This window comes from Octodon degus, unplaced genomic scaffold, assembly GCF_000260255.1.
Source record: "Octodon degus isolate 3935 unplaced genomic scaffold, OctDeg1.0 scaffold00076, whole genome shotgun sequence".
NCBI lineage: Eukaryota > Metazoa > Chordata > Mammalia > Rodentia > Octodontidae > Octodon > Octodon degus.
This window is the reverse complement of record NW_004524652.1, coordinates 1,409,295-1,431,205: the sequence shown is the minus strand read 5'-3', so window position 1 is coordinate 1,431,205 and position 21,911 is coordinate 1,409,295. Positions and strand designations below refer to the sequence as shown.

Sequence of the window (21,911 nt, the reverse complement as noted above, 5' to 3'; positions counted from 1 at the left end):
GCCACGCGGCCTCCGCGCGGCGGCCCCGCAGAGCCGAGGACCCGGCTCCAGGTCACGGGCTCCCGCAGGCTGGCCCGGGAGCTCACAAAACGCAGCGCGCGTCCTGCCGACCGACCGCAGCCGCGGCCACCAGGGGAGCCCGCTGCCGCGGAGCGGGCGGGCTTTCGGCCTGCGTGGTGAGAAACCACCAAGGACGTCTGCTCGGAGCGCGACACGGCGCCCTCGTGCAGCAAGAACCCTGCCTGTGATCCCAGCAGCTGCGGAGGCTGAGGGGGGCAGTGGAAGGCCTGCGCGGCGGCTGCCGTGGTCGGCGGCGGCCAGGAGCCCAGCCCGCAGCCCGCCCCGCCTTGCTGCACGAGCGAGCGAGCGAGCGCGGCTCTATCACGGGGCGCCCCCACCGGGGAGGGGCTCACGGGGACAGCTCTGGAGGCGGGGTGTGAGCCGCATGCGATCGGTGCTGGCGCTCCTCACAGCGGAGACTGAGCAGAGCAGGGCTCTGCTTCCCGCTGGGCCTCCACGGGCTCTGCGCCCTCCACGCGCCGGCGCATCGTGCGGAGCAGCTGCAGCTGCTGCGACAGTTCTAGAAGCGACGGCGTGCGGCGCCAGCTGCAGCGGGGCAGAGTTAGCTCGGCAGGCTGCTGTGCCCCGCGGGGGCAGGCGCGGCAGAGAGCAGACGCAGCGCTCAGCAGACGGGCTTTTATGATTTTTAAGAATATTGAAGCCAGGAAAACATGAGCGGCCAACTGCGAAAGCTAGCTAGGAAGTTAGTCGGTTAGCTACTTACTGCCACCCTGGCAGACAGGCAAGCATCCAGCGCCATCCACACCCTCATTTGCCAACCGACAAGCCGATGATCAGAGCCAGCACAGCCACCAGCACCACCGACACGGCCACAATTATCCACTTTTTCTGTCAAAGAAAAGCGAGTTGATTATACCTCGTGAGAGACATCCACGACCAGAAACAAGTCACACACAGCCTCTCCGCCTCCAACCCAGGCCGCAGGGCAGCCGCTGAGCCCGGGCTCACCTCGAGTGTCAGGAGTGGCTGGGGTCTGAGCCGGAAGGCTGGGGGACAGGCGGCTGGACCCGGGCGGGCGGCGCGGAGCCACCCCTGCCTTTCCCTGGGCCTCTGCCTTGGCCCTCAAAGTTCCTGGTGCACAAGGCGGGCGCAGGACGCTGCACTGGGAAGGCAGAGGCCCCGTAACTCCTACTCAGCATGAAGACGGAGTCAGGCGCCAGCCCGCACCCAATGCGCCTGCGGAGGTGGCACGCACCTCGCGAATCCTATGCGGCCCCTCCTCCTCGGCAAGAGTCCCCCTTCCTGTGATCTAATCTTTATTTGCTCAGCAATTGTTTCCACTTAGGCTTTCTCCCCTACACAAGAGAAAGCTGAGCCTGTGGGTCTGATTTACCTCACTAGTTAGGGTCTCTAGGTGCCTGCCCTCTACCGTTGACACAAACTTGTACCTTACAGAAATGGATTTTTATATGTGGGTGGGCACACAGGCCACTGAGCGGTGCTGCTACAAACTTGGGTGTGGGTGGGTGGCTGGAACTCTCAGAAAGACACCTGAAGGGGAGTGACTGGGTCGATGGCATTTCTAGCTGGAGGTTTCTGAGTCCCCACAGGGATCTCCACAGGGGGCACACGGTTGGCATTCCTGCCGCCAGTATAGAGGATTTGTCCTCTCTGCAGCCTCACCTTGATTTACTATTTGGTTTCTTGGTGGTAGGCATTCTTCGGGAGCGGGCATCTTACTCTTCTCATTGCCAAAACAAAATACCCAAGACCCCAAATGAAACGTGGAAAGGTTTATTTAGCTCACAGTTCACAGAGATTTCAGTTCACAGTTGGCTGGCTCCAAGGCAGGCTGGCATGGCAGAGGGGCATCACAGGGAGGGACAGTCTGGGGGGGCAGAGGGGCATCACAGGGAGGGACAGTCCAGGGCGGGGGGGGGGCGCGGCGGGCAGGAGGCAGCAAGCAGCAAGGGTCACAGCAGTCCTTCCTGTCCCTCACGCTCCGTCCACGCAACTCGCCCTTCAGGCGGGCAGCGCCCTCGCCCAGGGTGAGGCACCCCAACGGAGCACCTCCCCGTAATTCACCCCAGCAGCACACCTTCCATGGCAGTGTCACACACACTAGACCCAGCTGCCCCGCAGAGCCCCACCTCTGGCCACATGAGGGCTGGCAGGGGACATCTAGACGCAAACCATCTCGGATGGACTCTCCGTGTTGTCATTTGCGTTTCGCTAATGGCCGCTGGGGCTGAGCACTTTTCTTGCATGGACTGGCTATTGGTACTACATCTGAGCGGTGTCTGTCCTGTCCAGCCGCCCATCTTTGATAAGGCCTTTAATCCTGGGAGCTCTACGTGCTGCTGCTGCTGTCTGAGACAAGGTTTCACTGTGGAGACGCAGCTGACCTAGAGCTCCCTCTGTCGCGCAGGCTGGCCTGAACGTGCAGCGGCCCTCCTGCCTCAGCCTCCCGAGGGCTGGGATCACAGGCGTGCACCACACCACACCAGCAGGAGGTCCAGTTTTCGTTAATTCTTTGAAAATCCTAGATACTAGTCCCTAGTCTGAGGGACTGTTTGCAAGCTGTTTCCGTTCTGCAGGTCGCCCCTTCAGTCTGCTGTTGTCGTGTAGAAGCTTTGTAATCACTTAGCCGTACAAATTATTTAAATACAGGATGACCAAAACCTGTATTTTTTTCATTATTTTTGTATCATAACAGAAAATACAAGAACAATCTTATCAAATTTACTCACTACAAGGACCAGAGGCTTGCAGCCACCTGCCGAGCGCTGCGCAGGCCGGTGTGGACAGCCCGTGACGCAGCCCTGCTGCTGCTCCGTCACTTCTCACGCAGCCGGGCCGTGCAGGAGTCCGCCTCTGTCTGTGCCTTCAAGAGTGCCGCCTACTGCATCACCCTCCAATGCCTGTTGTAATGTCTGGGCTTTGATCCACTCGGTCTTTCTAGCCGGGATGGCTCTGTTCTGACACAGCCCCGCCCACACACCGCCTCCCACTTAAGAGGCGACTTCCCCGTGCCCCCTCCCCGCGGCTCCGGAACGCAACACAGCCTGGCACCTGAGTCTCGGAACTGCTCGACTTCAAGTGACACGCTGGTCACATGCTGCTGTGTTTGATCTCCACATTGACGTGACTTCTGTGGTTGCTCCTACTCGATCTCTAGTTCCACTGCACTTCTGTATGTTTTTTTCAGGTTTTATGTGCATTTTCGACATACATAGTGACCACCTACACCCTAAGGGCCTGTACACAGTGCGACTCTTCTCCCTGTCTCCTCCCCTCCCTGCAGCCCTCTCCCCTCCCACTCACGAAAGCTCTGTTGCGTGTTTCCCTTCTTCCCTCCCTTCTCACTTTCCCTTGCTGCACCCCTTGCTCTGCCCTGTTGTGTCCCCTCCGCACTTGCACACTTTCTTCCTGTTTCCCAGCATCTATTAGCCTTTGGTCCTTCTTTACACTTCTGGTTTCTCCCGCTGAGAGACTTTGTGGCATTTATGTGCATGCGTCCAATTTACTTCACTTGAGTACAGTCTCAAAGTGCATCCACTTACCTAGAAACACCTCAGGCGTGTCCTTCTTTATGGCAGAGAAGTGCTCCAAAGAAAAGCAAGTCTTCTTTGCGCACCTCCCCCACGGGCACCGGGACTCTTTCCAAGATCTGCCTCCTACTTGCGCATGGGTGTGCGTGCCAGCATGGTACGAGGTTTTCAATTCTTTTAGCACGATCCCAGTAAGAGGCACAGCTGGATCATACTAGTTTTCGTTTTCTGAGGAGTCTCCACATCATTTCCACAGCAGCTGCACCAGCCTACACCCCAAGCAACAGTGGAGAGCTTCCACACCCATGTCCACGTGGCTGTGCCGGCCTACACCCCACCCATGTCCACGGCAGTTGTGCTGGCCTACACCCCACCCATGTCCACGGCGGCTGCGCCAGCCTACACCCCCATCGATGGTGGCGAGGGCTTCCCTTCCCCCGCAGCGCCACCAGCATTTGGTGCTGCTCCATGTCTCGATGGTCACCCCTTCCGGGATGCAGTGGAATCTCAGCACTGTTTCAATGGGCACCTCTCGAATGCCCAGCAATAGCAAACTTTTTTTCATATCTTATTTATTTGCCATTTCTGTTTCTTCATCTGAGATGTAGTCACCCCAGATGCCCATTTTTGGTTTTTTGGGTTTTTTTTTTTTTGCAGAACCGGGGACTGAACTCAGATCCAGTGTTTGCCAGTCAAGCGCTTATCCTACTGAGCCATCTCCCCGGCCCCTAGATGCCCATTTTTGGATTCAGGAGGTGCCCTTTGAGTTCTTCACACATGCTCAACAGTAGCCCTGCGTCAGAAGGGCACATGTTCGCGTCTTAAGAGTTGTCTCTTCACTATGTTGGTGATTTCTCTCGCTGAGTTAAAGCTTTTTGGTGAGCAGAGATCTGGCTGTTGACTCTTTGTGATCAACAAAGACTAGCGCAGGGTGGAAAGCACGGGCCTAGCTCCAGCCTTCGGCACACACAAAACCAGCTTTTCTGGGACCGTTTACTAAACAGGCTGTCCTTCTCCCAGTAAAAGAGCTTGGCATCTCTGTCGAGGGTAAGTGGGCGGGCATGCTTTTGTATTTTTCTTAAGCAAATTTTACGGCCTAGTGCAGTGAGGGCAAAGCCTTCAGCTTTCTTTTCCTTTTTTTTAAGAGAAAGAGCTTTTATTAACCCTGAAGACATGGCAAGAACCGAGGGCAGGAGCTGGGAAGACCCTTAATTTGTTCATTTATTTAGTCATTTTGAGACAGGATCTCACTATGCAGCTCAGACTGGCCCTGAGCTCACTTTGTGGCTCAGGCTGGTCTCGAACCTGCACCTCCTCCTGAGTCAGCCTCCCGTGTGCTGGGATTGCCGGCGTGCACCAGGCCACATTGCCCCTTCTCTGTAAGGCCTGTCTGGCTGTCACGAGTTTCTGAAGGTGCGCTCTGCACGGAAGGCCTCAGCTCTCCACCGATTCTCGAGGGTGGTTTGTGGGACACACTGCGTTTCTTTGGAGCTTGAAGAACTTCCCTCCCGGGTAGTTCTCGCGGCCTCTGGGGTCTGAGCTGAGACGCCCTCAGTGCTTGTAACAGCTTCGTTCTCTAAGTGATTTGCTTTTTCTTCACAGCTTTTCACCTCTCCCGCATTGTCATGAGGATTCTGACTGAGGAGGCCTGAGGGGCTCCCCAAGCTGTGGCGAACTGGGGCTCTCGGCCCTTGCTTGCCTGCACACTCAATTCCTGCCCCAGATGGGCCATTTTTCGCACTTCCACAGACTTCCTGGCCACTCACGTTTCTTCCAGCTCCTACTTGCAGAGGGTCTGAGGTTCGTCTCCTTTGCATACCCGCAGCTGTAGGTCCCTCTCCCACGATGCACTTGGGTCTGGGTGTCTCGGAGCTCGTGGCCACCCGCAGTGCCCTCCACTGCTCTGACTGCCTCGCCCTGCTGCCAGGCCCTCGATACAGTTTCTACATCTTGGACTCTGCCCAGTACCTTCTCATGGAGTCTTTGCTAGAAGGGTTAACCAAGGGGCCGGGAGATGGCTCAGTGGAATAAGTGCTTCCCTGGCAAGCGCAAAGGCCTGAGTTCAATCCCCAGTTCCGCAAAAAAAAAATAAAATAAAATAAAATAAAATAAAAGGGTTAACCGGGCCTTAACTGTTTTGCTTAGCTCATCCAGCTTGGTGGGGTTTTTTGATTTTTTCAGTACCAGGGATTAAACTCAAGACCCTGCGCTTGCCAGGCAGCGCTTATTCTACTGAGCTATCTCCCCAGCCCCACCCGCTTGGTGTTTACGTCTCCACTGAGTTCACTGATGCTTTTAGGCCCATCATCTGTTTAGTTACACCAGCTCTGAGCTCATAGAACACCAGGGTGATCTGCTTTTTGGTTTACTTATGTTTCTGGTGTTTTGAATTTGAGTCCTGCTGCTTCCATATCTCTTTGTGTAATTTAGCCATGCGGCTTTTCTTCCTCCTGACTGGTGCCCACTGGACCAGCTCTGGGGGCGGGGAGGCTTCTGGAGGCAGCGCCTTGCCTTCCTCTCCACATGTCCACTGACACACGTGGGGGGGGGGGTCGTGGGGGTATGCGCCGAGCGTAGAGGGCTGATCAGAGCGAGGAGGCTGCTGCTGGGTGGGGGCTCCCCTATCAGTGTGAGCTTCACAGTGCTGCCATCTTGGCTCTGGCGGCCTTTGGTGACCTCTTTCGTGGTGTTGCCTCTGGCCCACAGAGCCCACGGCACACCCACCCTGCCCATCCCGTCCCCAGAGCTCCCCTGCACCTCAGTGACTCACACAGAAAAATGCACACACTGTTCCTCATGGGGAAGACAGGAGGGGAAAGGAAGAGGGAAAGGGTCAAGTCAATCAGAGTAGGAGGAAGAGAACCAGCAGCGAGGGAGACCACAGCCACCCCGGAGTTTCTCCTGCGGCCAGAGCAGAGTGGCTGGGAGACAGTCTGCCAGGCAGAGGGCCATGGAGGCCGTCTGGGGCGGCACTGTGTGGGCCGCTGCTTGCCTCCCACCCTCCTCTGCACATGCAGACACTTCTCTGTGCAAATCTGCCTAGATGCATGCAGAAGGGGGTAAGAAACATGCAGGAACCAAGAGGAGAGAGACGGGACAGCCCGCGTGGCACAGGCCACGAAGCTTCCTGACAGACCTGCTCAGCACTGAGCACGTGCACTGCAGCAACCTGCAGGCAGGTGAGGCCCTGTCCTGGGCCCTGGGCGGGTGCTGGCCCAGCTCTCCCTGCTCCGGCTCCCCTCACTGGGCCCACGGTTCGCCTGCTCACCTCACAGTGTGTAGCTCCCAGAGAGGCCCAAGTAATGGAGTGACACTGCGCAGAGGCCTCTGGTGCCAGAACCCAGCGCCACCATGCTCCTGCGGGCCTCCCGGAGCCCCGCTCCCCACCTGCCTCAGCATCCCCTGGATTCATTCTCCTTCCTGAGGTTGTGCTGTGGAATCTCAGGCTGGGACGCCCCCTCCACTGCCCTGGGCCACGCCTGGTTCTGCAGCCCCTGCAGGTGTGTGGGAGGCTCCACGCATGGACAGTGGTTGCAGGCGGGTGTCCCGAGGGTGTGCACTCTCGGTGCTTAGGAGGGCTGTGGCAGGGCTGGTCTGGGCACCTCTCCCCTTGGCTCAGGCTGAGAAGCCCCAGCTGCACCTGACCCAGCTGCGGTCTTCTGGGCATTCAGTCCCTGGTCCCTAATCAGGGTTGCGCCTGTCTCCAGCTTCTCAAGGCCCAAGGTCCACCGGTGCCCTCTCACACTTGCTCGTTTTCAGTGTCACCGACAGCCTGGCCACCAAGATGTCCCTTGTTCTGTGTCCTCTCCCAGTGGATGGCAGAGTCTTTCCTGGTGACACAGCGGCTGGTGCGCAGTTGCCATCTTCCCTCGGGTAAATAGCCTGCACCAGGGTCCTGGGCACCGGACACGCTCCCTCCACAGCCTTCTCTCCTGTGCTCCGCTCGGCGGCCACGACAGACTCCTCCTGCCTCTATTTTCATCTACTTCGGGCCAGCATTCCCATCCTGCCCAGCTACCCACCAGAGGAGTCCATGCTTGGACACTGCCCAGCTTCCAGGGCCAGCAGCTCCCAGGGCGGACCTGGGATCCCAGGAGGGCCGGAGCAGGGCGGGGCGTACAGCAGAGCAGGAGGGGGACCAGGCTCTTCACCGAGAGGCAGGAGGGCCCGGCCCACAGCCAGGCCGTCAGTGTGTCCTGCTCTCTGGAAACCAACACACTGGTGTGTCCCAGTGCAAGGAAGTGGAAGGGTGACCTTACTGCCTGGAAGGGTGACCACATGGAGGGCCAGCTGTCAGCACACAGTGTGCGCAGGTCAGACACACACAGGCACGGCAGGCCACGTGCACCGCCTCCGCCGCACACCTACATGCACAGCTGGCTCTCCACCTCGCTGACCCTGGGCAACAGGCTCTGCGCTCAGCACCAGAAGTGGCCCTGACAGGAAGGTGACATGCCCTCCAAGCAGAGACTGGTACCTGGGATGGGTGCCTCTGTCTTTCTCTGGTTTCCCTCCAGTTTTCTGGCCCTGGCAGTTGAACCCAGGGCCTTCGCCCTGATATATCCGCAGTTCCAGTCCTCACTCACTCTCTGGTTTGAAATGTGTTCTCATTAAGTTGTTAAGTTGTCCAGGCTGGGCTCAGACTTGCCATCCTCCTGCCTCAGCCTCCTGTGTGCAGGGCTCACAGCAAACACTACCACCTCCAGCTTACAGCGAGTCTTTCAGAGATCTCGGAAGTCACTCACCATTCTCTTGCCAGGTGGGAACGTGGCTGTGCAGTTCCGTGGTCTTCTCAGGAGAGCATTCGGTTCATGTGTGGTACGCCTCAGGTAGAAATGGTACCGTGCCCCTAGCACCAGGGTCAGAGGCGCCATAGCCCAGCCGGAGTTGGCAGAGAAGCTCTACAGGTTGGTCCAGGCCTGGACGCAAGGCTTGACCACCCCAGGAGCCACAGAGCCACCTGGGCAAAGGCAGCAGGTGGCACCGTGTAGGCGGCAGGTCCAGCTCAGGGACGCTCCTGCCCTCCAGGGCAGGGAGCAGCAGACGCGCACACAACACCAAACTTGGGACCAGTGACTTCTAGGAGGCGTCAGAGGCCACGGCTCATGCCTTCCCCAACCAAATGACCCAGAAACAATGCAAGAGGTGCGGCTCCCATGACTGAGAACACACAAGAACTCACCTAGCTGCCTCAAACTTCCAAAATGGTGAGCAAAAAGAACTGCTTCAGCTTTGAGGCAGAGCATTTATTGAAGGGACATCTACTTCCGGCTAGGCTTCCCGCAGGGGCTCACTGGTGTCTAAGGACTGGCACCCACAGGGAGAGAAAGCATGCTGCGGTCCGCGCCACTCACCCTCCTGGCCTTGCTCTGGTATCTGACGGCTTTCTTAGTCTCCTCCTTGGCGTGCTCCACATACTCCGTGGCGTTCATGACGTTTTTCTCTATGTTGTTGATCATCTCACCCTAAAAGCAAGAAGGGCCACCCTGAGAGGCTGCCTCGCAGGACGGGTCCCCACCAACCACGGGACGGTCTCTATGCAGACAGGATGTGCGTGTCATGGAGACGGAGCAGCGAGGTGAACGGTGAGACCAAGGTCAACGTGCCAACACCACACAATGGAGACGGAAGCTGCGCCGGAACAGGACACGGAGGACGGCGGCTGGAGACACACTCTACCGCGGCGCCACCCGGCAAGCGCCGGGGACGGGGGCAGCCAGCGCTGGGTTCGCAAATGTTTCACGACCACGCAAAACATTCCATGCAAAGGATGGCAGCTCTTGTACTGAGCAAACCACTACTACGCTTTGGGCGGCAGTAACCCCAGTGCAGCTGCTATCTGCTGCCCACGGAGGAGCAGGGGCGAGGCGGCGGGCCTCTGCGGACCCACGGAGCAGCGCGTGGCACTTTACCTGGGTCCTGTCCACTGGGAGACAAGGTCTGTGGCAGCAAAGAGGAAGGCAGTAAAGAAGGACGGACAGGTGACTGACAGGCATGGAGGTTGGCCCAACCAAGCCCGTCTGCACAGGCAGACTTCTCAGAGGCCCCAGAGGGGGTGCCAGGCTACCGCCACGACACCCTTGACGTGAACAGACAGCAGGGCTCTACCTGTGTGACTGGCTCCCCGCTGCCTCCCAGAGGTAAGCCACGACTGCCCCAGGCCCGCCCGACCGCCCCAGGCCCGCCCGACCGCCCCAGGCCCGCCCGACTGCCCCAGGCCCGCCCTGCACATGCCTGGAGCAGCAGTGTATCTGGCCACCTGCATGCCCAGGCACAGAGTCCCTGGCTAGGGCAGCCCCAAGCTCTGCATGGGGTTCCGGCGGCACTTCCGTCAGCTGTGTCCTCCTTGGGGCGAGCCCTGGCCGGCAGCACCCAGGCCAGTGTGGGAGGTCAGTGCCACCCTCAGGAAACCTGGGGGGCTCCACACCATGAGGGGATGGCACCAGCTGGTGCTTCTGGCCACAGACATCAGCGGGATGGACTCCAGCCCAGGACGGCTGAGTCCTGCTCACCCAGCCTGTGCACTAGGCAGCGGGGACAGGGCAGAGCGCACAGCACAGAGGGGGCAGCTGCAGCTCTGGCAGCCTGAAGTCTCAGCCCTTGTCCAGCGACAGCGGCTGCTGCTGCTGCTCCCGGAGGAAGCTTACACTGCCCAGAGCACCGCGCTCCCGTGGGCCACGGTCCTGACCTGCGCTGGGCACCCTTCCTCTGGGAACACTATGCTCCACGGCTGGGCTCCTGCCACGTGTCTACGCTCAGGCTCACACGTGCAGTGCACCGTGTGATGCTCCTGTCTCCTGCCACTGCCTAACCTTCCAGTGCATTCCACTGAAAGCTCCCCAAGAAGGCAGAGCCAGGGCGTCCGTGGCTGTGAACAACCCCGGCTCAGTAACAGGAGGCCCCGCCGCTGCAGCGCCCAGCTCACCTGCGTCTCCACAAACATGGCCATGTCCATGAACATCTCGTGCAGCTCCCGGATGCTGGTCTCCAGCTTCAGGATGTCCTTGTGGCGCGACTCGATCTCGTTGAGCGCTTGTCTGGTGATGTGAGAGTCCGAGATGATCTTTGAGAGATACAGGAGGGACCCGTGAGGGTGGGCAGGCAGCGCAGAGGTGCCAGGATGGGCGAGGGGGTGGACTACTCACGTCCGAGATGAAAATGGACGGCTTCCCGCTTTCCAGCATCTCCTCCAGCTCCGCGTCTGTGGTGTTCCTTCCAGCTGCGGACAACACACACTCATGGGAGCCAGGGATGCCTGGCCAGCCACCACAGTCCCCACTGGCCCTGGCTGCCGGGGTAGGTGTGAGGGGAGCACAGGGCCCAGCACCCAGCAGACGAGCAGCAGCCATCACGCACGGCAGCTCCCACAGGCTTGCACAGGTGTCGGCTGAGGGGTGAAGGGGACGCCGACCATGCCACAGGACACACCGTCACCAGGCCAGGTGCCCAGATGGAGGGACTGGCACACACGGTCATGGGAAGCTTTTCCAATCCCTCTGAACTGCTGCAAGTGCTGGAAGTTGGAAAGTAACTTAAAGCCCCTCACCTGGAACTTCTGAGGCCTCGCACAGTGACATAGGCCTGTAACCCTAGCACTCAGGAGGCTGAGGCAGGAGGACCGCTGTGAGTTCAAGGCCAGCCTGGGCTACATAGTGGATCCAAGACCAAACCCTGCCCCAAAAATCCAACAGGCAACAAAGAATTCTTGGGTGTTGTAAACAAATACTAGGTTTGCTTGGTTCCCAGACAAGGAAGCCAGGAGAAGTCCCATGTGTAAATGCTGGCGACAGCTGGTGACGTCAGCGCTGAGGAAGGAGGACAACGCTCCCCACCGCACCCCGGACTTACTGATCTCAAGCTGGCGCTGTATCCGCCCTTTGCTCCGCTCCCGAAACAGAGTCTGCGCCTCGTTGTACTCTGTCATGACCTCCACGAACTTCCGGGACAGCACGGAATGCTGCAGGTGGGCAGAGCGGGATCTGAGGACAGGCGCTGCTCCCTGACCTCAGTGTGTGGCATGCTGGCGTCCAGGCACCCCAGCAGGAAGAGCAGGACTCGTGGGGGCAGAAGCTGTGCGAAGCATGCCACGGGGGGCCTGCCCTGGCAGCAGGAGGGTCGCAGGCAGGGTCATCATGGCCCGGGGCAGAGTGTGCCCGTGAGAGGCAGCGTACGCACAGGGTCAGGGTCTGCACCCAGCCCTGGACGCCCTGGAGACAGGAGGTGCAGGGCGCGGCCGCTGCGGCCAGCCAACCCGTGCGTGTGTGCACTGGAGTGCCCAAGCGTGCCCAAGCCAGGCACGCATGCTGGTGCTTTCCTGTCCGTTGTCAGCCCTCGTTTGCGCTGCGTGACGCTGTGGGGACCCGGCACCCACACCCCTCCCCAGCTCCCCTCCAACTCCAGGTCCCTCTCACAGATATGTCTCCCTATTTCATGATGTCTTTTTTTTTTTTGCGAAACCGAGGATTAAACCCAGGTCCTTGTGCTTGCCAGGGAAGCGCTTATTCTACCGAGCCGTCTCCCGGCCCTCATGTTGTCTTTCATTTTGTTCTTTAAATTACTTACACATTGGGTTTCTTAAATAAGAGAAACCATGTGACATTTTGTGTCTGACTTATTTGCCTGGAGTTATCATGGTCCCAGTGCACACCGTTTCCCTCCAAATGCCCCGAATCTGCCCTTTTCCTGGCTGGGTAGTACCCGCCGCTCTCGCCCATCTTGCCTCCGCATCTCCCCACCCGCTGACCAGGCAGAGGCCGCTTCCCACATCTAACTGGAAGGGGCTGTACTGCTGTCACCAAGGTGTGGGAGGCCAGGCCTACGACCTCCCTAACCTCTCGGGAAGAGGCCGGGAAGAGGAGCAGATGGCTGGAGCGGAAGGCCTACTGTCAGGTTTCCGAGGAACCTCCGCATGGTTCCCACGGCGGTGCCTGGCAGCCCACACCCGCACGCCGCAGAAGCCCTGGCTCGCCAGCTTTCAGCTCACAGCGACCTCTGTGACGCAGGCCCTGAGCGCCTCTCTACCACCCCGCACTCTGCACCCGGCACAGACAGGACCCAGGACTCCGCTGGGGGGGGGGCATTCAGAGCATGCACCAGCCACACAGGTAGCCACGCCAGGTCGGAAGGAAGGCGAGCCCCGCTCCCCGCGTCACTTCTGCTGACAGAGGCTCAGAGCCAGACCTGGGTCCTGCGGATGCGAAGGTCCACGGAGGTCCAGCTCCCGCTGTCATCCTGACTGAAGCTCTGCTCGATGGCTGGAAGGAAACAGGACAGAGTGAGCTCCGGGCAGAGCGTGAGTGTGCCCGGCAGGCCTCACCCTGCTCTCTTCGCTATCTTCAAAGCGCACCTCCTCGGACACGAGCCAGGCACCTCTGGACATGGTCCCCAGGGCACGCTGCAGGGAGCTGTCTCTACTGTGACCAACATGCGCACACACGCATGCTCACTCACGGACTGCTGAGGTAGAGGCCATGGAGAGCACAGGGACGTGAAGTGGGGACAGGCTAGGGAGAAGGCAGACCCCTTCCCTCCGTCCTCCCCGACCGCCGTGACTCGAGAATGGCACAGCACCTCACACGGCCATAAGGCACTTGCGTTTTGTTTTAAGATTGTTTTTCAAATCTTTTTTGTTTAATTGGTACAGGGCCTCACTACTCAGCTTGTCCCATAGTGATCCTCCTGTCTCAGCCTCCCCAGCACTGGGATTACAGGTGTGCACCACCACGCCTGGTCTCAGTGGCTGGCATGGTACACCACAGTTCCGGGGCCGGCAAGGCATGTGGTACCAGGGATCGAACTCAGGTCCTTGGGCTTCCCAGGCAGGTGCTTAGATCACTGAGCTATCTCCCCAGGCCTGTAAAGCAGTTCTAAATGACAGCAAAAGCAACCTCTCACCATACACAGTGGAGCACACCTGCAGTCCCAGCGTTTAAGAGCTGAGACAGGAGGCTCTCTCAAGCCAAAAGCCGGCCTAGGCAACAGCACGAGACCCCACTGCAAACATAAGTAAATATAGTGATTTCTGAAATTAAAAAAACCTAGACAAGGAGGCACATGCCCGTAATCCTAGCGCTCACAAAGCTAGCATGAGGATCCCCAAAATTGGAGGCAGCCTGAGCTACATAGTGAGGTGAAAGCTACACAGGTAGATCCTGTCTCAAAAAATGGGAGGGAGGGAGGCAAAGAGAGAAGGAAGAAAGAAGGGAAGGAAGGAAGGAGAAAACCAGAAGTGAACAAACTTAACTACGGATCCGATTACCTAATGCTGAAATAATACAAACGAGAGTTATGCAAAGTGACTTGAAAGCCAGGAAGCCAACAAGCAATGCCTCCCCTTGTTGGATACGCAGTAGCCCTTCCAAACACACAGACAGCCTGCTCTAAGATGGCCACAACTTTTGAAAATGCAAGAGAATAAAATACGAAAAAGAAAGAAGTCATAACTACCCATATTCCCACCCTGGATAATCAAACTTTAAACTTACACTTGAGCTTGGCCCGAATTTTGTTAGCAGTTTTCTTGATTTCTTTGTTCAGGTCTTCGAGTTCTTCTTTGATTTCTTTAAAAATTCAAAATGAGGCATCTGAGCCACAGCGCTCGGCCTTAGCACGGCCCGCCCGCCAGCATCAGCAGGAGGGCGGTCTCCACGGCCGCCCAGGCGCCCACGGCAGGCCTTGGGGCTGCCCACAGCCCTGCAGGGCCCCGGCCGCACGCGGCTCTGCCCATCGTCAGCTCACAGCGGTGCTCAGCGAGACAGCACCAAGCCCCGTCGTGCCTGTCCCTGAGGCAGGGCCCACCGCGCGTGCCCCAAGCGGCCAGGCCCCCCGACATCTGTGCTGCTCTCTCAGCGCTAGAGCTGCTCAAGGTCTGGGCCACTATCCAGGGAAAGGTCACCCACAGTCACTGAGGAGCAACCGCACAGTGTCCTCCAGGGCCCAGCAGTCTGACCTCGGAGCACAGGGAGCCTCACGGCCACAGGAGATGAAATGGAGCCCTGGGCTGCCCAGGGGGATCAGGGCCCGCGGGGCAGCTACACCCGCTGCACATGGAGGCTCTGCAGCTTCTGAGCAAAGAATGGGGCAGCCAAGCGGAGCTGTGGCCAGGGGCACTAGGGAGGAGCCACACGCGAGGCCTACCCAGTGCTGCCGGGTAAGCAGCTCCCTGGAGGTCTCAGTGTCTCCTAGAACCCGGGCCAGGGCTGGAGGACGCCCTGGAGCCCAGAGGCCGGAAGGTACAGGAGGCGGCTGAACCACTCCGTAGGGCAAGGCAGTACTGGGGAGGCCCATCTGCAGCCAGCGTGCCTCGCAGCTTCCAGGACCAACACAGGGAACACCAACCCCAGGACCTCAGCAAGTGTCACCCCCAGCAAGCACAGAAACCACGTGCAAAGCCTGCTGTGGGCAGAGCACAGGGCCCTGCAGGAGGCCGGATGCTCGCGGCCCCTGGCCCTCCTGTGCCATGGCCCAAGCAGGGCCACTTGTTTCTTTGGGCGGGCGGGGGGGGGGGGGCCAGCCCTGTCCCAGGCACCTTCTCCTAGGCACCCCAGGCAGAGAGCAGCGGCGGGGCAGCTAGACCCTCTTCCTGCTCCGCGCCTCAGCCAGGAGCAGCAGCTGCCCTCCAGGTCTGCAGGCTGCCGTGAGGCGCTAACAGCCTGCAGCGCACCAGGCGGCAGGCGCAGCCGCACCGGCGAGGCGGAGCAACGCTCTGGACACAGACTCCTCAGAGGAAAGAACACTCGTCTTTTACCCCATTCCATTTTCCTAGGAGTGAAGACATTACGAAAAATGCCGGCTAGGGGATGAACACATTTCTGAACACTGCACTCGACAGGTTCAGTGGTGTCCTCTCCATGGGGCTTCAAGGGCCACAGGACCACCACCCCTCAAGGGACACAAGGACACCCCTGAAGGCAGGGCCAGGGTGGGCTGGCCAGAGAAGGCCCTGGACACAGGCCAGCGCTCCGGCTGTGACACGGCTCTGCGTCAGAGCAGGCCTCGAGCGGGCGAGGGGCATCCTCCTACACACCAGGTGCACACCAGGTGCACACCAGGTGCACACCAGGTACACGCCAGGTGCACACCAGGTTAGCAGCGTGGTGCACCCTTCTGCGCCTGAAGGCCAGGTGTGTGTTTCTTCAGCACACAAGACACAGGGGCTTGGCCTCACGCCTTCCTCCGAGGCTGAGCGTGAGCACCCACCTCTGCCTCTGCCCGCCCAGCACAGGGCTGGGCTCGGTGAACTGGGTCAGCCAAGAATGAGCAGGAAGAACGGCCGGGCTGGGTGGGCACGCCTCTCAACCCAGCAGTGGGGAGGCGAGGCGGGAAGACTGTTGCGAGTCCTAGGCCAGCCTACACTCCACAGGGAGGCCTTTCCCCAAAAGGCAAAAGCAAGACAAGGAAGAACGCCCCAAAAGAGCGAGAGGGAAACCTCACTACCCAGAGAAAGGAATCCAACAGATCTAGGGAGAAACGAGCAGCGTCACTCGGGAGAAGGGGAGGACCACACGTAGCATTAGCGGGCTGCTCCCAACAAGGCAACAGAAAACGCAGAGGCTGCTCTCATCAACAGGGACACATCGCCTGCCGGGAAGAAAGGAGACAGTGCTCCCCAGCTCCTGAAAACGTGCGTGGGCTCCGGCGGGCTGGCCGGCTCCGGGCTCCACAGCCCACAAAGCTCTCCGCAGGCACTGCCCGGCACAGGCGCTCACTCTTCACCGGCACATGTGGCGCACACATGTGGCACGTGTGGCTCGCTCAGATGCTCCCACAGCTCCTCTGGAGCAGCCTCACGCCGCTCTCGTGTGGCCGCCCACTGCACAGAGCTCTCTGACAACAGGACCCCAGGCCAGACCCCGCAGGCCCCAGCTTCTGCAGTCACCAGCGTGTGCTCAGCGTGACGCTCACACGCGCCGCAGCTGTGCACTGGGGCTGCTCAGGAGCCTGGTGGGAGGGCTGCCCGGGCAGCGCGTCTGTGAGCTCCCACTCTGGTGGTGGGAAGCAAGGGCTGAGACCTGCACTGTCCACGGCAGAGAACTGGGAACCGGGCACACAGACACGGATGGATGGGGAGCTCCACACACACACTGACCACCCGCGACGGCTGCTTACTTCCTTCGGGGTTTGGTGCCGACAGGATGATGCTGTGGTTCTTCCTCACATCCTCCACGTACTGCGCTATCTTGGCGGTGCTGCTTCTGATCTCCTCCACCTGGCGAGACAGCAACCACCAGAGTGTGGCCAGCTCTACGTGCTGTGGTTCTTCACGACCTCAAGTGCAAGGTCGCAGAGGCCCGCGGCGAGCGACGAAAGCCCAAGCGGGAGCCTCTGCACAGAGCGCAGCCTGCACCACGCGCGCCCACACTCCCACCCAGGCAGGCATCGGTCAGCCCACACAACCTCCCGGGACGCACAGGTGACCCCGCCAGGCCCGAGACTCCCCAGGGATAGTGCCAGCGAGACGCACCCTGCAGCCCAGGGACACGTCATGCTGCCACTCGAGGGCCAAGAGCAGCTGGCATGGCCGACACCGCACATTCTCCGCCTTGGCCTCTCTGTGGCCTGAGCTAGCCAGCATCTGCCACAGAACCCTCTGCTCTCTACGCACCGACCCGGCTGGACGCACGGCACCTTCAGTCAGCACTGGGGTATTGAGCACGGGCCCAGCAAGCCCTGACGCACAGCATGCCACTGCCTCCTTTGCAAGAAAAACTGAGCCTGCACGGGCCACACTCTGGGGCACCGGGGGACCGACCCACTCAGTGTCCCCAGCAGAGACACAAGACCCCCGGCCAGAGCCCAGCCATCCTCCTCCCTTGCATAGCTTAAAACACAATCACAGGACGCTCCCTATCCCAACCCTGAGGCCTGGGGAGGTCACCCCGGGGTGACAAGGGGGCTCCTGAGGCAAGAAGTGACCCTGGATCATCTGGCGGGTCCCAGACACCAAGGAACCACTGCTAGGAAACATACACACAGCGTGGAGGCCATGGCCGGAGGGCCAGGAGGGCCGGGGGGCCAGGACAAGGCACAGCGTCTGGGGTCTCCACACCGCCGGTCTCCTGGGTTCACATCCAAGTATCTGAACAGCACCCTGACCTCAGAGAACACAGAGAAAAGAGACCTCACCACTGCAGTGTGACCACAACACAGCTCAGACCACGCAGCCCTCTTTACCCCGCCTTAGCACCCCAAGCCCCTAGGGTATGCCCTGGGGCACGCTGGAAGCGGGGTGCTGGAGGCCGGCCAGCACACACAACCTGTGGGTGTCGACTCACGGCACTATAACACAGCTGATGCCCTTCAAGGTTCTGCTCTGCCATTGTGAAGGGTAACCACAATCTCAGGCTCTCGGCCTGCGCACAGGCTCTGTGTCAGTGTCCATCTGAGGACACCTCTGCCGAGGCCCTCAGGAAGGCTCAAGAGCTGTGAGCAGGGGGCCCTGGGACCCCCCATACATGCACAAGGCTGATGTCTCCTCAGCAGGAGCCCCAAGTGGCTCCGGGGCACCAAGGGATGAAGGGTCTCTGTCTCAAAAAGCGACCCCAACCGGGCATGCTGGTGCACACCTGTAATCCCAGCACTCAGGAGACTGAGGCAGGAGCATCACCATGAGCTCAAGGCCAGCTTGGGTTACACAGTGAGTTCAAGGCCAGCCTGCACCATACAGTGAAACCCTGCATCAAAAAGACAAACAAACAAACAGCTCACCCCGCCCCTCCCCAGAGCACTGTCTCAGGCTTGAGCACGCTCCCCTATTCACAGTGATCCGGGTAATATTCAAGATCTGAACGCCAGCCCCTAGAACTGAGTCCATCAGAACAAATCTTTGTTTCTCTACTCAGCATTTCACAGAATAAACTGCACATCAACAGCTGAGCAAAAGCGGAGCCTCAGCAGGAGGAAGGAGGCCGCCACGTCAGCTGCCCACGGCAGAGCACTCAGCTGCGCGCGTCTCAAGCCCACAGCGCGGGACACCCTGAGACCCACGGCGGCTGCACGGGCCTGCAGAGCTGCTGTGTGCTTTACAGCCATGTGGAAAGGAGCAGCCCCGGGAAACGGAAATGACAAGGACACCGCAGGGAAGAGCCCTGCACCTGCCTGGAGTGAGGCCCCAAGCCCAGACTCTGCACCACAAGAGGCAGGGAGGCCCAAGGTGGCACAGTCCACCCTCGGGAGCCCTGGCCCACAAGACAGTGCTGCTGGGGCACCTCAGGGCAGCAGCCCCAGCTGCGGGGCCCACCCCGCCCAGGCACGGGGGAGCGTGACAGCAGCCAGCCTGGGCCCAGGGCTCCCAGGGGAGACCACAGCCTCAGCGGCCTCTCAGGCCACAGCGCCCACCAAGGCTGCCCGCCTCGGGGCTGGCACCCACGGCACTCACACCCAGAGCCTTCCTCACCCAGCCCACAGTCCTAAAAGGCAGCCGCACACCGGAACACCACAGCACAAGCCTGGATGGTCAGACGGCGGCCGGGCGTGGGTGGCACCACCCACGGGCCACCCTGCAGCCCTACAGCACGTGGCAACCATATGTGTTCAGTGTCATTTCAAACCCAGCAGCAGCACTGCTACAAAACCTCACTACCTGTTCAAAGCAGAGCACCTGTGGTGCAGCCTCCCGAGACACCCCTACCTGGTGGAAGAAGTCGTCCATGAAATGGTCCTTGTCAACAGCGACAGCCGTGTCTGCATCATCATCTCTCCTACACTAAAATGGAAAACAAAATGTCACATTCTGATTTTCAGAAGCTCACACAGTGGGCTGGGAGGCACAGCAGTTGGCGCCGTAAGACCTGGCGGGGCGCACCCTGACTGCAGCGACCGCGACCCGCAGGGCCAAGGGACAGCCCAGCCGGGGGGCGGGAGGGAAGCCCAAGCAGCCACCTGACTCCAGGCCTGCGCTTGCGCCCTGGGCCAGCGAAGCTGCTGGGGCTGCGCGTCACCACTTCCCACGCAAGACTAAACCTGCTGACCCCACTGCTAACTTCCTCGAGCTCCCGGCACCCCTCAAAGAGCTTTCTCGCATACCAGTGGCGCCCCGCGCTTCTCCCTGGTGGGCAGCCTCAGTCCCCTCACGCACACAGTCTAACGCCACTGTGATCTTCCAGTGGACGAGGGTGACACCAGAGGACAAAAGCAAACTGGGCCACGAGGAAGAGCCCGGAGGGTGCTGCTCATCAGAAACCAGCTTAAGAAACCACCAAGCACACACACCCAGGTGCTGCCCTGGGCCACATGCGGTGCCACATGCGGTGGCAATGGCTGGTCCCTGCCCAGGAGCTAGGAGCCTGAACACTGCAGGCCAAGGCATCTAACTTTCAGGAAACTTAAACCAGCATGAAAGAAGCTGCGTGCACAGCGCCAGGCAAGAGGACAGTGCGCACATTTAGGGCCTTGGGACAGCGCTCCGTGCGCGGCCAGCCAGGCAGGGCTGTCCCCGGCCTCTGGGAGTCAGCACATCTGTACCCTCAGGAGCCAGTGGGCCACCAACCTTGGGTATCCCCCTGGCGAGGGTCCAACGTGCTGCTTACCCACCAACCATCCAGGGAAGTGCGGCCACAGAATCCTACTCCAGTTCAGCTAAGAAACCCCTGTAGCCCTGCTGCACGCGTCAGGAAGCAAGACAAATCCTCCCCTGTGCAGCCAGGTCCCACAACTTGGCCTAAGAATCCCAGCAGCCTCTTCCCGCCTCCGGCACATCTGTGCCCTGCTTCTGTGGTCAGGCCACCCTCGGGAGATAAGATGGTCCCACCCATGCCGGGGACAGGATCGGGCTGCTCCTCAGAGATAGGGAGGGAGGAGGGCGCTGTGTCCTTGCGTCCCATCACTGCGGGGGGCACCACCAGGCCAGGTATTGCCAAGCGGGCCTCTCCCAAGAGGGCAGAGGTCATCCAGAGGCCAGCTTCAGGCAGCTGTGAGGTGGAGGGCAGCCCTTCTCACAGCCCCACCTTGGCTGTCCAGCCCTGGATACGCATCCACTTGCCCGCAGGGCCCGCTCCACAGAAGCTGAAGTCCGCTGTGGGCCGAGGACCAGCACACACCTTCAATTATTTATTTATTTATTTATTTGTGTGTGTGGCCAGCTCAGCCCACCAGGGGGCGGGGCTGGCTGGCATGTGGTGCTGGGGGATTGAACCGCGGTCCCTGTGATTTGCTAAGCTTGTTCTAAGTAGGTGCCTTAGACCACTGAGCCATCTCACCAGCCCTAGCACACACCTTCAGTGGGCACACAGGCGACACTGTATCCTGCTGGCGGCTGGACCCGAGGAGCACGAGACAGGGAACGCACCCCACCTGCCACCTGGCTCTCAGGGCTCTGACAGCGCTCTGGGTTTACAGGTGCCAGCTTTGCCCGCTCCGTGCAATGAAAATCCCAAGCCCACACTGTAAGGAGCCCTGGGGCTCCCAGAACCCCAACCTGTCCTTCCTGGGCCTCCCCGTGGCTGTGCCACACAGCTGTCGGCAGGCACACCCACCCCACGGGCCTGAGCCACTCCACTAGCAGGCGTGAAAAGTCACCCATCTGTTCAGGGCAGCGGTGCTGCCAAACCCCACAGGCGCAGGCGGCAGAGGCCCGGGGCCTCCCTGGGCGGCGGGACTTGGTCACACACCACTGTCACCTACAAACCCCCCACTTGCCAAGAGAGCCCTCACCCAGAGTCCTACAGCCAGCAGCCTCACGACCGGGCCGCACCCTCTGCGGCCCACTCGGGTCTTCCCAGCCTTCCCTTCTCTGTCCTCCTTCGCCCAGAACTGTCAAGACCGGACATCAGGACACAGACCCAGGGTGCAGTTGCTGGCACAACGCCAGCTGCTTCCTGCCGTCTCATCCCCACGCACTGAGGCGTGGCAGCACTCACGCGACAGCCACACCATGGCAGGGCCTCCACTGTCTCCAGCATCACAGTGAGGGCCACATTCGGTGCCAGCCGGGGGAACAGCCCTTGGGCAGCATTTGCCCCACGCAAGCCCTGACTCAGCCCCTAGTGCCTGCTAGATGAAAGAGCATTTCTGTTAAAGATCAAAAGAATTCTCCTTTAAAAAAAACAAAACAATGGGGCCGGGGAGATGGCTCAGTGGAATAAGCACTTCCCTAGGAAGTGCAAGGGTCTGAGTTCAATCCCCGGTTCCACCAATAAACAAATAAAAAACCAAAACAAACCTCCTTAGAAAAGGACAAGCTGGGTGTGGTGGTGCAAGCCTGTAAGTGCAGCACTCAGGAGGCTGAGGCAGGAGAATCATCGTGAGGTCGTCATGTGCAGCCTAGGCAACACAGTGACTTCAAGGCCATAGTGAGCTGCATGGTGAGACCCTGTCGCAAAATAGAAAAAAAAAAAAAAAAAA

General features: G+C 59.8%; 1 protein-coding gene across 4 annotated transcripts in view; it reads right to left on the bottom strand.

Moving 5' to 3' along the window:
- Window positions 1-21,911, bottom strand: part of Stx2 (syntaxin 2) — a 28,683-nt gene that overhangs the window by 594 nt on the left and 6,178 nt on the right. For 2 of the 4 annotated variants that reach the window (XM_023720629.1, XM_023720628.1), the window contains exons 2-10: window positions 19,201-19,275; window positions 16,680-16,779; window positions 14,057-14,131; window positions 12,753-12,826; window positions 11,421-11,529; window positions 10,718-10,791; window positions 10,498-10,635; window positions 8,927-9,037; window positions 785-909 (exon numbers count right to left, since the gene is read on the bottom strand). In XM_023720629.1, coding sequence (XP_023576397.1) covers window positions 829-909; window positions 8,927-9,037; window positions 10,498-10,635; window positions 10,718-10,791; window positions 11,421-11,529; window positions 12,753-12,826; window positions 14,057-14,131; window positions 16,680-16,779; window positions 19,201-19,275 — 837 coding nt within the window. In that variant the 3' untranslated portion in view covers window positions 785-828. The remainder of the gene's footprint in view (window positions 1-784; window positions 910-8,926; window positions 9,038-10,497; window positions 10,636-10,717; window positions 10,792-11,420; window positions 11,530-12,752; window positions 12,827-14,056; window positions 14,132-16,679; window positions 16,780-19,200; window positions 19,276-21,911) is intronic. The other 2 variants (XM_023720627.1, XM_004635853.2) reach the window with 1 other exon arrangement.